We start from the raw sequence: 16669 nt of genomic DNA, 5'->3' as shown, positions 1-16669 counted from the left end.
TTTAGTTTCAAATCTTAAATCAATTCAAAACCATCATAAAACAATGACAAGTATCCATCACAAAGAGAGAGAAATGTTTGCCCTGCCAATACAACATCGCCTTGATGATTTGGAATGAAAGGTCTCAAGCTGCCTGCCTAGTCTAATTCCACAATTCTAATAGACAATTGACATTTTTTAAGTACAAAACTTCTTTTCTTTTCCTTTTTTCTTTAGAATTATGTCATTGGTGACATTTTACCTTGTCATCAGTTTCCCAAGTCATATACAGCAGCAAATTGCACCACAAGAAAAGAATACGAGGGCACAATCAGCGATGGAGCTTGATCACACAGGCTAATCTTTCAAAGAAGATTGGCCACATTCTCATGCTGAACATCAGGACCGATCGCATCCACTCTGGCGCTACCCTCTCAAATGTACCTAATGTTAACACACGATATAACAGCTCTGGTTCCTCTACAGCTTCGTTCTTCATCCATGTTAGAGTAAATGCAAAACCTGTTAGATAAACAAAAATCAAAGCTGCAGCCATCAGAATAACAGATGCTAGAAATGTTTAGAAAATGAAATGAGAACAGAAACACAAGTTGCTAGTCAGATGTTGAGTGAACAACGAGAAGATACACAGCGAGATGCCAGATTAGGTTGAACATGGTACACATTTCTTCAGGCCGAAGTCATCAGATCTATTCAAAAATTTAATTGGGAACTAATGCAAACAAAATATAAAGCAGTAACACAAATTCATGACGTTCACAGTGGGCACCATCTCCCGGGTTACCCAAAACAGGGACACATGCACTGTGAAAGCATAAAGTACGAAAAATCAGTGCATCCCATGGAGACTAGCTACTCGAGCTCAAGTGACTATCTAAAGAAACATTTGTTTTATCTGAAGCTCTCACTTCTCTCTGCCATCTCTATCCAGGCAGCAGATTATCTCCCAAAGACACCCAAGAAAATCAACCAATTACCACTCCCTGCTTTGGTCTCCAAAATTTGGACTACTTTCAAGCTGAAACCGTGTAGTTTACATCTCTCGAATTGGATACCTACTGATCTATCATGTTAGAACGAGGAAAAGAGAGACGCCAGTAATTAATTCACTCCACAATCCCCATATCATTGTGGCCATTGGCGTCTACCTACTTGGCCAGGCTCCTCCACTTTCACAAAACCAGCCATGTTTTTTTCTTACAAAACAAAGCACATTGCTTTCTAGAGCATACTCTACAATTTTTTTTCCAAGAAAAAAAAAGTATTGTGCGTATCCATCATGCTTCCAAATTGGGCATAAGTACCAAAGTGTTTGGAAACTCAATGTGAGTCCCGCATGTGTCAAAAAGCATAAAAACTTTCATAAAATTGTCTGTGCTGATTTAATGCAACCCAACAGAGCAATCGTTTATCCAATTAAAACTGAAAATAACTCAAATATCCATTAGGTAATGCTTAGAATCTAACTACAACATGTACTTAGTTTAGCACAGGTAAATATCCAATGGACAGATCATATAAAATACTGGAAGGAAACTCAAATTGGTGAATGATAACTCTTCAGAGAAGATCAGAAACTAAAACAGGACTTGCAATTTCAAGCATATACTATGACAGGACTAAATAACTCATCATCAGACTTAGCTGGATTTTCAATCACTGATTGCTAAACTATAAACAGATTTCTTTACAGCCTATTTGCATATCTACATGTTTAATAAAAAATTGCGTAGATTCACCTATGCTTGAATCAGTATTGAAATAAAACCAAGTCCACACTATTAACAGAAAAATCAAAATTAAACAAGGATTGAAAATATTTGCATATATATTACTGAAATTACCACTTGATTGATGCAGAGCTGAAATGCAAACTTCATCATTTTGATTAACAGCAGACAATTTCATGCCTACTAGGTATTCTAGAAGAGCTTGAAACTGGAAGTTAGCACGGCCACTTTCAGCTACGATGCCACCATCAGGAAAAAAAGAAAACAATAAATAGATGGATACAACATGAAAAATTGAAAAAGAAAATGGGAGAAAATTTAGCATTTGAAACAAACCTGATCTGTATAAAATTCTTTCACAGGATTCTAGCTGGACAGCCACACCAGAACAGTTAGAGGGGGGGAAAAAGGAGAGTAACAGCTTTCACTCTACAAATGTAGGTTACGGACAATACCTGCTGATCATTTGGAAGATCCCCACAGGAAACAGTTCCCTTGGATGAGCGCTTGGCAGATTTTTCTTCCATATCATTGTATCCAACTATATCATTGCCACCATGGGTAATTTCTTCTTCCATTTTCTCCCTAGCTTCTCGGTTACGTTTTCTCACCATTCTTCTAGTTGAGGCAATGGATCTCTCTTCTGGTGTAACTTGTGCGGTTTCAAGCATATTCAACTGGACATTATCATTGTTTCCATCCTTAGAATTGCAAGGAAGTCCATATTGAAGCTGGTTTTGAAGCTTCTCAACTTCTTCATTAAGAATTTTATCTGCCATAAATAAACCTCTCAGTAATGAAATAGATGTAAAATTATTTAGCCACAAGTTTTGGTCAGAGCAACTAGAGCTTTGCTTCTAAATCAAAAAGGTCAGTAAAGATACTTCCAGTAACATATTTAGCTACAAGTCTTTTCTTCACATGCAATGGAGCAAGGGGTATAATATTGAGTTAGGTAGATGGTTTGATCAGCCATTTTTATCATCAGCACTTGAGGTTGAGCTTCCGCTTTCATTTCTTAAAATGTCAAATTATGTGTTACACGAACTTTATTTTCATTAGATAGTAGGCACTTGCTATGGCTTGGGTCAAGGATACTTCTGCAGTTTCAATATGTATGCCACCTGATAATGTAACTACTGACAGCTAGAAAATATAGAGATGCCATTAAAATTGGCTGCTATTGAAAAATTAACAAGCTTCATATGCAATCCCATCGGCCATGGATCCAAACCATCCGTTTCCATTCCAAGCTTCATATGTAAAGATTATTATCACTCTCATAGTAATTTCATATCAGATATTATCTTACTACAGATGATAGTAATGCAATAGGATTTTCAAGTTGGCACTATAAAGTGACGATAACCCATCAACACATTACGGAGTTGCACTGCATTGTGTCAAATTTCAAAATTGTTATTTGTTGCTTACAAATATTGAACGGGTGTTATAAGTGGAAAGAAAAGAAAAGAAAAGAAAAGAAAAAAGAAAGTGGATATTTTTTTATGGTGTAACCATATGAAATTAATATTTATAACATATATCACATACGAGTTCTCCATTAAGTAGAAGCCTTCCTAGACGATTGCCTTGTAAATTGATTAAAAACACTCAAAAAAAAAAAACCAAGAAGAAGAAGAAGAAGGAAGGAAATTTGGCATTCGTCAAGCAATATTGTGTTCCTTACTTTTCTGGTTCTCTTCCATTAACAGCTTCTGGTACTCGGCACATTGTTCATCCATGGTGGACCTGCAAGAAAAATAAAATGAATGAGTGAAAATTATAGTGAAGGAAAAACATGTAGAACCACCACAAAACTTAGGAAAGGACAAGGGGGAATGTTGGTTGCCTGATTGAAGCAGCTTCACTTCTCAAATCACTGGCTTGTTTGCGCAACCTGTCATTTTCATCTTTCAAGTATTGTATCATCTCTTCAGCAACTGCAGGGACCATTTTTATTTTTTTTTGGCATTAATTTACAAAGAATAGCACTAGAGAACCAAGAGAAACAAAAAAATAAAAGATTTTTGCGGTTACATTGGGCTTCTTCTTCACTAATTAAACCTTAAATTGAAAAGAAAAGCATACCAGAGGCATAATTCAAGAACTTGACTTCTTGATCTTTGTTGAGCTCATCAAACTCTGACAATTGTTTCTTCTGCAAACAAACATGGAATCATCGATGAATTACATAATTAAACCAAATGGGTGTTCATAATTAGAAGATCTCTCGTCTTGTCTTGCAAAAGAAAAGAAAAGCAGCACACCTTAAGCTTATCGTACTTAGCGTAGAGTTTTTTATACAAATCCTCCATCAAAAAAAAAATCCAAACCCTGAAACAAAAATTAGCAAATTTTATTACCATAAACAACTAGTCAATAAATCATAAAAATAAGAAAGCAAAGTAAGTAGTTTTACCTTAATCAATTGCTCTCTCGGAAATCAAAAGGATTATTGTGTGATTGGGCGTTTCGGGAACTGAGGTGAGGCGGGAAGATTGAAGATTGAAAATTTAAAGGACAGGAGAGGAGAGGAAACTCCGTCACTCGCACTCCCTGAGATTTGTTTTGTCGGAGTAATTGATATATATATTTTTTATTATTGTTGTTGTTGTTTAACTATAGTTGGTTTTGGCCTTGCAGCCTAAAGAAAGAAACATTATTAAAATTATGGGTCTTTCCTGTCCAAGCACTTCAAATTCAATATGAGTTTTTTTTTTTTCATGAACATGGTTATGAAACAAATGAGTAATATACTATATTATTGCCTGTAATAAAGGTAAAATCAATTTTTTTTATGGATGTAAAAAAAATATTAAGGTATTATTAATGTGTTTATTAGCAAAAAAAAAAATATATAGGAATTGATCTGATGTGATCTAATTGACTTAGTAAGTTCAAATACAATTCATACAACCGATAAAAATATAATTTGACTAAAGAAAACCAAAATATCTTTTTAAAATATTTAAATGAAAATATATTAGATTGATTTGGGTCAATTTGGGTTGACTTATTAAATTCATCATCTAAATTATGAAATCTTAATAACCCTATAGAAAGCAAATAAATAAATAAATATTAAACTCAATTTTCAATCAACTTAATGTTGAATGGTAAAATTAAAAAACAAAATTCAACTAAAAAAATGAACTAAATCAACCTGGGTTAACCTAACAAATATGATTTATGAGACTGAAATGACTCCATAGAAGGCAAATAAAAATAAATTATGAAACTCAATTCTTAATTAACTTAGTGTTGAAAGATAAAATTTAAAAAAGATACAAAAAACTACTTGAGTCAACAAACCAAACTCATGACCATGATCATAAAAAGCAAATAAAAAACAATTATAAAACTCTTCTCAATCAACCTAATGTTGAAGGATAAAATTGAGAAAAAATTAATTAAAAAAATGACAAAAAAATAACATGAGTCAGCATGATTAACCCGCAAAACTCGTTACCTGATCATGAGACATGGACAACTCTATCTCTATAGAAAGCAAATCAAAATAAATTATAAAGTTCAATATTAGTAAGTTCAATATTAGAGGATGAAATTAAAAAAAAACCAAGTTTAAAATAAAAAAAATTCTAAAAATATTTTGAGGACTAAAGTGAAAAACACCTTAGCATTCTAACGTTCATTGCCAAAATGTCAAGGAATTTTAATATATGTTAGTTTTATTAAAAATATTATTATTGTGGAAAGTCACTAATACAAGTATGATCTAGTAATTCACCATTTAGTGTTAATCACACTTTTATAAATGCAATTCAAGTCTTTCCACACGGCCGGATTGACAGCCTGCAGGGAAGATGAAACTCAAGGAAATTTAAATAAAAATTATATAGTAGCTCATCACCTCTCTCTTTCTTTTTGATAAATTAAAAGATTTTCAAGATTATGAAATCTCATAATTTTTCATCACAGGTTCCCAATTCCAATAGACTATAGTCTCCAATAGCCAAAACCTGCAGTGATTGACACACGACTTCTCAAGAAAAAGGTAAAATTTGTCAGGTCTTGGAACAATGTGATTTTCCATGTCAACTTCTTTAGGTGTTGAAGACTAATTTGTGTGCCTCATATTTCTTTCGCTGATCTTCACAAATTTTGTCCTTGGAAAGAAAGAACGCTGCTCCAGAACCAACATGTCCGGCACCGCTTGATGTAGCTATAAAAAAAACTCGTGATTTCCTTATTAATATATGGTCATGCATGATGCAGGTATAGCAAACTCTATCAAAAGGAGGTGTTCTAATTTCTAAAAGATAAAAATGAATTTATTCCACAACTGAGAATACATGCAGAATTTAACAGAAAAAAAAGACCTAAAAGTTAACTCTCTACATGGTTAACCATGCTTGTCAGTTTCATGCTCGATCAGGTGGGATACATGATACAATCCTCGAGATTTGGGTGATCAAGAATGTTAAAATCATGAACTCTTCAAGGCTGATAAAGCTTCTTTCGTTGTGGCTGAAATAACTGCGTCTGATGCATTCGGCAAGTAATAGTATTTTCCTGTAGAGAAAGATTTGTTAGCACAATTAATTTGTTATGGCCCTCTTGAAAATGAAGAATTAAAGAGTTTTCAAGTAGACAAACCTTGAGCAACTCTTGCGATTTCTTTAGCAAAACCAGTTGAAACGAACTTGTTTTCTGTGTCAATGACGAGGAGTGACATCCCTGCCTTGTATATTTTCCCAGCCACTTCAAGAATCTCATCCTTCATCAGACAAACAGAAAATGCATTACAATCATAGAAAAGAAAAACTGTAGCAAAATTTTAGGATTGCAGATTTGCTTCTCTATGCACCTCTTCACACAGATAAATTGCAAATCAAGATTTGGGATCTAGAATTTAAGTCCAACATAAGGTATGTTTTAGCAAAAGTGGTGACAAGAAAATTATGCATCTCTTTATAACAAGCTTATTTGGATGGTTGCGTATACTCGAATAAGTTTTGTATAGTCTAAAATCAGATAAAAAAAGGTCTAAAATCTGATAGGTCTTGATCATTTCAGAGTGAGCAAATTAGGCAATCTCCTGTGTGGGGTCTGTCCGTCTAGTGCCATTTAGAAGTGAAGTTTTTGTGTTGCAGTTGGCGATATGCTACATGTCTATTCAGAGCTCAAAATTTACCTTCAATTCTTGTGTCGAAGGTCTTGGAGCATCAGGACCAGCAGCTTCGGGATCAGTAGACCTTTTTAGTGATATATTGGCTCTGCCGTCAGTTATTGCAACAATCATTATGCGTCCAACATCACCACTCTTCTCTGCATTTAACCCAACCCTGACAGCCTACAAAAAAATCAAACTCATAAAAGTTAGAATCATGAAAACAAAATTAGGGATGTGTGTATGCAATTCCAGAAAGCTGATTGCAACAAAAACAAGTGCTGCGTGTTGAATTTAACAATTTCATGAATAAATCAGAAAGGAATAGCAGCTCAGAAGTTAAAAAAGTAAAGATAATGGCATCAGTTTTCAGCAAGTATATACATGGGATGTCATTCACAATATAAAACACACAAAGAAAACACGAGCACAAATTGAAATATTCAGTAACATAAAAATTTCCATTTTATGGGAATTCATTTGTTGAGATGTGAACTGGGGGGATAAACTAGATCTGCTTACAGTTGTTAGGCCATGAGCTAAGGGAGAACCACCACCACATGGAAGCCTTTCAAGGCGCTTTCTTGCCATTGAAATTGATCTGGAAGGAGGCAAAAGAACTTCAGCAGCATCTCCACGGAAAGGAATGATAGCAACCTAATTCACATTGACCAGAAAAGGAGTTAGAAAGAATCAGTTGTTTACAGTGTTAATAGTATTCGATAGTTAAAAGTGCTAGATGCCATCCGGAGCTAACTTCTTTTAAGATAGAAGAATCAGTAGAAATTTGAAGTATAAGGTTTCACAACAATTGAAGTACATGACAGATGTGCTAATTATATATACCTGATCCCTGCTTGTGTAACTCTCAGCAAGCAACTTTAGTGCTGCACCTTTTGCATTTTGCATTCGATTCAATGCCATGCTCCCACTAGCATCAACCACAAATATTACCTGTCATTAAGTATGTCTATGAGAATCCAGACATATTAGAAGTTTCAACACTTCAAGGGAGCTCTTTTACCCTCTTTCTCTCTCAATGTCAGGGAAATCAAAACAGCACCAAAATTCCCTCCCTCAATAATGGAACAGAACTTAAACCAAATGCACCCTTTCACAGCAATGGAACAGAAATTAGCCCAACATACCAATCCTATTAAGCTCACAGTGGTTGAAATCTATATATTATTATTACCAGACAAAAAATCTGATAGTGTGGTTGAAGTCTCTAAGATTCAAATTCCATTATACTACTAAGAAAAGTCATTATGTTTTGAAGTTTACTTTCATCTCTTTACGGCAAAATGATGGCAACTAAAATTTAAAAATTGAATCTAGAACTTCCACAGAATGGTATACCACACTAATCATAACCTTGAAACACAATCAAAGATAAATATATTGAACTGCAACAGAATTTTGTTTTGAAGCAGAATCATTTTTTCTCTAAAGGAAGTCGAGGATAAATGCAAATAATACAAGAATCCATTGTTACCAGTGCTCCGGCTTTTCTTGCCATTCTCTTTGCCCTCATGTCAGTTTTCTCAACATAAACCTTCCTACTCTTTTGAGTGTCCTTCTCTTTACGCAATTTTTGATATGGAGCAGCTGCCCTGAGGGTTGCATCCACCGCTAATCTCTTTACAGGACCCTTGAATGAGGAATTCAGGAAAATGGATGAAGCAAACCATTCAGTAGGACAAGGACAAACAGATTATTATGATTTTAGAAAAGGACTGTTAATTCATAATCTAAAGAAGAACCAAAGATAAAATCGATGTATTGGATACAAAGTGATCAGAATTCCTTGTACTGTTATGTCTAGTCATGTAAAATTCTACAGAGAAAAAAAAAACACTGGCCCGAAGTGGAATTTAATTGTCGTTTAAAAAGAAAAGGAGGACAGGGGAGGTAGAAGAGATTCAGGGGACAAACCTTTGGGAGCATGGGTTTAATATACCGTCCTCTGTCCTCCGAAAATATCACATTCTTTGCTCTCCCAGCCTTCCCTCGGCGTCTCTGTGCTTGTTGTGCAAAGAAGAGAAGTTTCTCATCAACTAACCCTCCTTCCGCATCAAAGATGAATTCTTCAGGTATTTGTTCCTGCTGTTGTTCATTCTCTTTATCGTCATCCTAGTTACAGAAAAGAACACTCACATTTCAAACAAGTATGTTCCAGGTAAATAAAGAAGAGATGAATGATAAGTCAGACGACACCAAACAACAATCTGTTTTCTTGTCTTTCCTTTTTCATTTTTAAAATATAATATTGGAAAGACCAGAATAATTTTCTGCATCAAATAAATAGTTCATCAATGTTAAAGAACCTTTTGATCTTCCTCCTCGTTCTGCTCATTCTGCTCATCCCCAGAATCTTGATTTTGAGGAGGTGGTGGAGGTGGAGGCTGTTGGTCTTGCTGCTCAGGTGGTTTCTCATTTATTATTGAACGAGGAAGAATAACCAGTTCTACCTGCATAAGATGGTATATCAGAATAGGAAGATAGTAAACTTTATGCAAATCTTATAAAGAGATCATTTCAGTAAGTAGATACAAAGGGATGGTGATAACAAGAGCTAAAAATTTTATAATATTCATATAAAAGGGTTAAAATCTGTCTCAAAAACTTCGTATAGAAGTGGTTATATCAGTGAATCTTCATCGCAAGCAATGAGCACAATTCTTTTCATTTTTCTCTCATTACTTATGAGCACTAAGTTTCAGGAAAAATACTTTACAGCTTTTTTAAGGTCATCCACTGTCACTTTTTCACGTCCTTCTAGAGCAGTCAGGCATTTTGCAACACGGGCAGCATAGAGCTCAGCTCTGTGTCCCTGCCATTCATAATATACATTTAGAAAATCTTAATAGCAGCTCAAAAGTAAGAAGAACAACTTCAGAAAGAAAAGAGAAGAAAAAAATCTGCAGCCAATTGAGAATTCATGAACATCACAAAACATCCTCATGATTCCATAATGGCACAACACACCAACATAAAGGTTTTTGTTAAGTAGTCCAAGTATAAAGGATGTCAAGGGGGATGATCTGCGGACTTCCTTGATTTTCCTTTCCAACAGAGGGTTTAGGAGGTGGGCGAAAGGGAGGAAGGAAAATAAAATCAAAAGAAGACTCTAAATATTGAGCAAGAGCCTTAATCCCAGTACCTGGCAACCACCTCGAATGGCTTCCAAAACAAGGTACTTCAATTGCTCCCTGCCAATAGTAACATCCTTCAAATACTCCCTTGCCAAAATGATCTGCAGGAAAAATAATTTAGAAACATTGTGTAATTTATCTATGTGGACAAAAAAACATACTGCAGCATCACAAAATGCAACAAGGACCAAGTATCATATTCGTCAGAATAACAATGGGCATTTGCATTTTAATGAAGCAAAATGTATGACCTGCAAAATTTGGATATGCTGTCATCATTCTGTATGGTGTTCTAGGTAATTCAATTACCATAGGAAATAAATTACGTGAGCACATCTAATATGTTTAAGAAATTAACTCATCTCCTAGAAACCTTGACAGAGAGGCCTTCTAGAAAGTCAGGCTTGCTAATTATGTATATTATTGTATTAACTATTAACAATAACTACAAAGAACCATTTAGCAGTAGCACCACAAAATACAGTATCATGGAAGAAAAGTTATATACAAAGTCATAACTGATTGTGATTTGGGGGCTAGTACTAAATGGAGCATGTTAACCATCCCAAACACAATGGTAGATTCAAAAAAATGATCTCTCCTTTTTCTAGTATATAAAAAAATTACTTCAGATAATCATATAAGCATGTCTTTAAACAGAAGTATCTATTTGTTCCTTCAAAGAATAATCTTCTGCCCTTAAGTATACAAGGAAGTCATTCCAGGTAGGTTTTCCTGTCTTTGGTTTAGCCAAGCGATATCAGTTGTTATAGGAATATGGGAAATAATAACCTCCACTTGAACTGGAGTGCATTAAATCATAGACAACAACCTGGCACCTCCTCTCAACTGACAGAGGGGAATTGCCATTGGGTTACACCCATCCATTCCCTAGGTTTTTGTTTTGCTAAACTCAAAATTTTCTATTGGAGGGCCAACTCACAGGACAAGTCATTGCTGGACAGTACCTGGGTCTTCGCATATTCGGTCTCTTCCTCAACCATTTTAAATACTTCATTAATATGTTCCTGAAATTGTGTTGCAATTCCAACAGCTGCAACACGATCTTCAAAATTCATTGGAAGATCTGCGCTGCAGAAGAATTGTGTCATTATTGAAATGGTGAGAAGAAAATTAAGGACGAGGAAATTACTCCATTGCTTAAATGAAGGCACATACCTCAAATTAATAGCAATGCGATCTAATAAGTGTTCACGAACAACACCTTCTTCTGGGTTATAAGTAGCAATCAAAAGTGGCTTGCAAGGATGCCTAAAGCTGATTCCCTCTCTTTCCACGATATTAACTCCTTCGGTCAACACATTAAGAAGCAAATTACTTATACCCTCATCCAAGAGATTAATTTCGTCAACATATAAAACACCTCTATGAGCTTCAGCAAGAAGACCAGGTTGGAAGACAGTTGTTCCTGTTTTCACGGACTCCTCAACATCAACAGATCCAATGAGCCTATCCTCGGTAACTCCCAGAGGAATCTGTGCATGAAGAGACCAGAGTTGTTGCTAGGTAATGAAAACCATCTAAACTACTAAGGCTTTTTTCAAGACACGGACCTGAACGAAAGGAGATCTCACAACTTGGGTCTTGATATTACCATCGGAATCATATTCCACTCGTTCAGCCAAACCATCCTCCCACCTTCAGAAAGGATGGCCAGATGGGTCATTTTGAGAGAGAAAAAATTAACAGGTCAAAACAAAAAAAATCCCTTGAACTAGGGGGTTAACATTATGATTCATGACAATATAAATTTGGCAGCTCCATATGATTGCTGACAGAAATTAGATCTGTCAATTTATATAATCCTTTTTTTTTCTATTACGTGATATTTGTTCTGCATGGAATGGAAGTAAATAAGGCTTCAGCTTCCAAATCCATATGCTTAGACTTATTGAAGGGCAATGCTAAAATTTTAAATGCCAACATGGACTTCTTAATCACATGGCATCTCCAGCTTTATCGTTTAAAAACAAAAATTATGGAGTTTTGCATCACTAGTTCTAAAAGGGAAAAATGATACATGAGGCTATGATCTAGGCCCAGCCTTGAGCTTTGCTCCTATCAAGTAAGTCACCAGACCAAGAATTAAAGCCAGAACCTAATAATAAATAACCTTAAATTAACCACAACATAGAAAACTGGACAGGAGGCAATACCTCTAGCTGATCTTGAGCAGACAAACACAACTATTTATGGTTAAGGATTATTTTCTGAGCGTGAACAAACAGATAAAATAACCACTTTTTTATGAAGATTTCCCACACTGCTAGCATTGTGTTAATAAACATCACATAAATCAAGGAAAAGTTGTTCTGAGTGGGGGGTGGACAAATAAAAAACTTTGAACAAATGATAGCATATCATTTTGTGTTTAAAGTGACAATATGACTTCAGAGCAAAAAATCTTCCATTTTAAGGCGATTTAAGTTGTCTGTGTGAACAAATACTGTCTTCTTTTTTTGTATGTGGAAAAGGAAGAACACACACAAACATGCACACAAATCTTTCAAGCACTCATTGAGCTTACTCTTCAGGGCATACTGGATCTGCATTTGCTATTGAACCCATGACTACATCAATGGGTGGCAAAACTTCATGAAGCCCACGTGCCATAACTGTCTTGGCTGTTCCTCGCTTTCCAGATATAGCAATCCCACCAATCTCACGGTCAATAGCCCCAAGCAAAAGAGCAGTTTTGATAGCATCCTATGATACAATTGACATCATTAGGTACATTTTAATGAAAGATTTATAAGCCAAACATTACAATTATCAAATGTATTTCCAAATTAAACACAACCAATACCGCACTGCACACTTAGTTGTCATAATCATATGCGGTGACACATCCAATGGCATTCTGCTGCAGCTATGGAGAACAATCACTCGCTTAAATAATTTAGTATCGAAATTTCAAAAAGCCAAAGTCTCTCAACTTAATGACAAAGTTCCTTCAATAATCTTTCAGCATTAATTCATTCATTTTTATCCATAACAATATATCGAATATAACCCTATAAGAACCAACCCATTTCAGTATATCCACCAAAAAACAGCAAGCAAACAAAATAATTAAAAACCAATTGACCTTCTATTAGCAAAGGCAAATTTGGTACTAAAAAAGAATATATCTTTTTTATTACCAAAATTGAAGAGAGAGAGAGAGAGAGAGAGAGAGAGAGAGATGTATAGTATAGACCTGGCCAACAACAGCAGCTAAAGGGAAGTACTGTCTTCCATAGTAAGATGAGTCCAGCTTCTCAGTGGCAGTATTAGGAGTAGCATCAACAGCAACAGCACCATTGCCAGACTGGAGAGTTACATTTGCAGCAGCAACGCGAAAACGACGAGTGTGGGAGAGTCTTTTCTTGGGGTTGAAAGCATAAGAAAAGGAAGAGGTAGGAAAAAGATGGGAGTGTGGTTTGAGTGAAGAAAAAAGAGCAGGAGTAGAAGATTGAAGGGTAGAGAGTGAAGAAGAAGAAGGAGATGTGGGAGAGAATGGCATTGTTTTGTTGTGTTCAACTTGAAAATCACAAGTGCTATGCTTTGCCTTTTGGTTTCTTATCTGTTACATGATCTGTTATAGATAGGTTTTGGTCCCTTGCTTTTGATGGTCATGTTTTATACTCTACTGCACTCTCTCTCTCTTTCTTTTTGTGGGGGTGATGGATGACATGCATTTATTTATGGGAAAACTACCATTATATTTGATCATGTTTTCCTCTTTTATTTGAAAATATTATATTTTATTTACTAATATTAATATAATTTAACAAAATATACATAGCATAGTTGTTTCAGTGTAGCAAATGACATGTATTATTATAAATTGCTAAAGCAAAATTATTATTTTGCTCTTGAGTGGAAAAAATAGTGGGGGTTTTGGGGGTGCTTTGATGTTTTCCATCGGCTTATTAGTTATTAATAAATTACTTTTTTTTCATAGTCAATAAAATTCAGAAGTATTAACCAAAAGTTTTTTTTACTTTGTATAAACTTTTAAACAATAAAAATAATTTTTTACTCTTATAATAAAAAAAATATTGGACTATTGGATAAGGGTTTTTTGGTTTTATTTTCTTTATATATTGTTAAAATAAATCTTATAAAAGATAAAAAAAAATAAAGTTTGCATTTAAGGGTATTTTTATATTTTCACACAAGTTTTTTAGGGTAATTATTAGGATCATGGAGGCGTTTTGATATTTTCGTAATAACTTTTTAATTTTTTTAATTGAAAAAGATGTCAAGCATGCATTAATGAATGAGTAGTGTTTATATTATTTAGGCAGCATATTTGATGTCACTGGATAGCCAAACTTGATCTTTCTCTGTCTTTTTGGCGCCATTGTGTCTTTTTTAACATGATATGGCGCATGATGGCTTTTGGTAGATGGATTGTTGCTAATAGTCTTTTTTTTTCCCCTCTCCTGTCAGATAAAGTGCATGATTGTCCTCTTTGTTTTTTGTTTTTAAATTTCAATTCTCATTCTTTTGATTTCTTATTTCGTTTTTATTCTTTTTATAGAAGTTTTTTTTCAATTTAATCCTTCAATTACAATTTCTTATATGTTTTGTTTTTTCATTTTGGTGCTTATTCTTTTAATTTTTATTTTTTTCTTGGTTATTTTGTTAATTTTTTTTTTGCTTTCAATTTCATCTTTCAATCAAAGTTTTTGTTGTTTTATTTTTTTCAATTTAACTCTCATTCTTTTGATTTATTCTTCCTTTTGTTGAAACTATTTTTCAATTCAATCAAACCTTCCAATTGAGAATTTATGTTTGCCCTCTAATTATTTTTTATTTTCACCCTCATTTTCATTTATCTTTTTGTGTGATAGATTTTTTTTTATAGTTTTGTCTTTCGACATTTGATTTGTTGGGGATCTAGCTCCGTACAATCTTATCGTTTTGCATTAGTTTTTTTTCTTTTAAATATTAGTTTGTGATTATCTTTAATTTATTTTTTATGAGTTTATCTCGGTCTCATGATCAAGATCGCGAGTTTTACATGTCTTTTTCTAATATAAGTTTATTTAAAATTGTTTTATTTGTGTTTGATTTTTCAAGATATTATTCTAATATAAGTTCAGCCTTGAGTAATATATTTGTTAGGGTATGAGTTTATTCAATCGATTTCATTTGTGTTTATCTTTTAGATCATATTTTTTTTTTGTGGTTTATCTTTTATTAATTTAAATAAATAAATTCAGTAAAAACAATCGGGTAAAAGTTTCATTTATGTGATTGAATATCTTAATTTATATTCATTTTTTAATTTTTTTTGAATTTTTCTGTGTGATATATATCTTTTAATTTATACTTTGAATTTTTTTTTTTTTAAACAAAATATATTAAAATACCCTACATACCGGTATGTTTTAAAAAATTTCAACCCACGGCAAAACATAAATTAAATAGCTAGTTTATAATATTTGACGTGGTGAGTTAGTAGCAAGCGAAATCAATAATGAAAAAGTTTTGAAATATTACTAATTTATCATTATAATTGATTTAATATTTTAATTGCTTTTACAAGTAAAATATTACTTTCTCATGTCGTTAATTATCTTCTTCCACCTACCACTTGTATGCATCTGCAGCCACAATTTTTGCAAATTTTTATCACCTTTCTCCCCCCTGCGCGCCATTGACTTTTCGAGTAACTTTTCAAATAACAAGAGATTATTTGGCAGTTTCACAGTAGTTATTTTTTAAATAATTTTTTATATTAAAATATATGTTAATTATATTTTTTTATTTTTAAAAAATTATTTTTAACATCAATACATCAAAACAATCTAAAATATACAAATCATATTAAATTTTTTTTAAAAAAAAATTCTTTTAAAATAAAATTTACATCACATTCCCAAACAGTTTCTTATATATACATCCATTTTATCTATCATCTTCTTCGCTCTTGCTATGAACCCAATTTCCTCGTCATTTTTGCAATTTCTTTACTATCATCTCTCGATACCAACCAACCATCACATCATCAAGTAATACTCTAAAAGGCGTGGGAAAACTACTATAGCTTTCTCACACCTTTTATTAATATATTTACTTATTAATATATTATATTATTATAATTATTATATTATATTATATAACTGTTTTTTTTTGTTTTTTTGTTTTTTTAATGAATTTTTTTGTTTGATTTATTTTGTTAATGTTAAATTTTTTTTATTTAGTTATCAGATTTTCATGATACGGATCCCGAGTTTGATGAGTTAATCTGATTTGACGAGTTAATCCGGATTTTTTTAATTTAGTTTAGTTTGTTAAAGTTAATTTTCTTTCTATTTAATTATCAAACTTTCATGACATGTATCCTGGGCTTGACGGGTTAACTCGGTTTGATGAGTTAACCTGATTTGATGGGTAAACCCTTCATATTTTTTCTATTTAGTTATCAAACTTTCATGACGCGAATCCTAAATTTTATGGGATAACCTGGTTTAAAGGGTTAACCCGATTAATTTTAATTTTTTTTTCTTCATTAATTTTTTTCCTGTTGATTTTTTTTCTTTGTTTTTTTAATTAATCTATTTAATTATCACGCTTTTATGACATGACCTTATAGCCAAACCCACATCCAATATTCTTGGATCCGGTGTTGTAGT

The 16669-nt window shown here is 33.4% G+C and overlaps 2 protein-coding genes across 2 annotated transcripts; both read right to left on the bottom strand.

Annotated features, from left to right (window-relative positions):
- Positions 1–4326, bottom strand: LOC133679645 (uncharacterized). The gene is made up of 9 exons (XM_062102305.1): positions 4153–4326; positions 4001–4067; positions 3822–3891; positions 3583–3673; positions 3421–3482; positions 2186–2502; positions 2067–2100; positions 1845–1964; positions 1–501 (listed from the first exon to the last, which is right to left on the bottom strand). Exons 2-9 carry the CDS (start codon positions 4046–4048, stop codon positions 311–313), a joined length of 933 nt encoding a protein of 310 aa, XP_061958289.1. The 5' UTR covers positions 4049–4067; positions 4153–4326; the 3' UTR covers positions 1–310.
- Positions 4327–5982: 1656 nt separating this feature from the next.
- Positions 5983–13692, bottom strand: LOC133680327 (magnesium-chelatase subunit ChlD, chloroplastic). Its single transcript, XM_062103194.1, has 15 exons — positions 13240–13692; positions 12568–12746; positions 11594–11678; positions 11199–11515; positions 10988–11111; positions 10028–10120; positions 9602–9697; positions 9192–9335; positions 8800–8997; positions 8360–8515; positions 7711–7818; positions 7387–7521; positions 6889–7047; positions 6351–6471; positions 5983–6266 (listed from the first exon to the last, which is right to left on the bottom strand). The coding sequence occupies exons 1-15, from the start codon at positions 13543–13545 to the stop codon at positions 6181–6183; spliced, it is 2307 nt and encodes a 768-aa protein (XP_061959178.1). The 5' UTR covers positions 13546–13692; the 3' UTR covers positions 5983–6180.
- Between the last annotated feature and the right edge of the window lie 2977 nt (positions 13693–16669).

This window comes from Populus nigra, chromosome 19, assembly GCF_951802175.1.
Source record: "Populus nigra chromosome 19, ddPopNigr1.1, whole genome shotgun sequence".
Lineage (NCBI taxonomy): Eukaryota > Viridiplantae > Streptophyta > Magnoliopsida > Malpighiales > Salicaceae > Populus > Populus nigra.
This window is presented reverse-complemented; position numbering and strand designations above follow the sequence as displayed.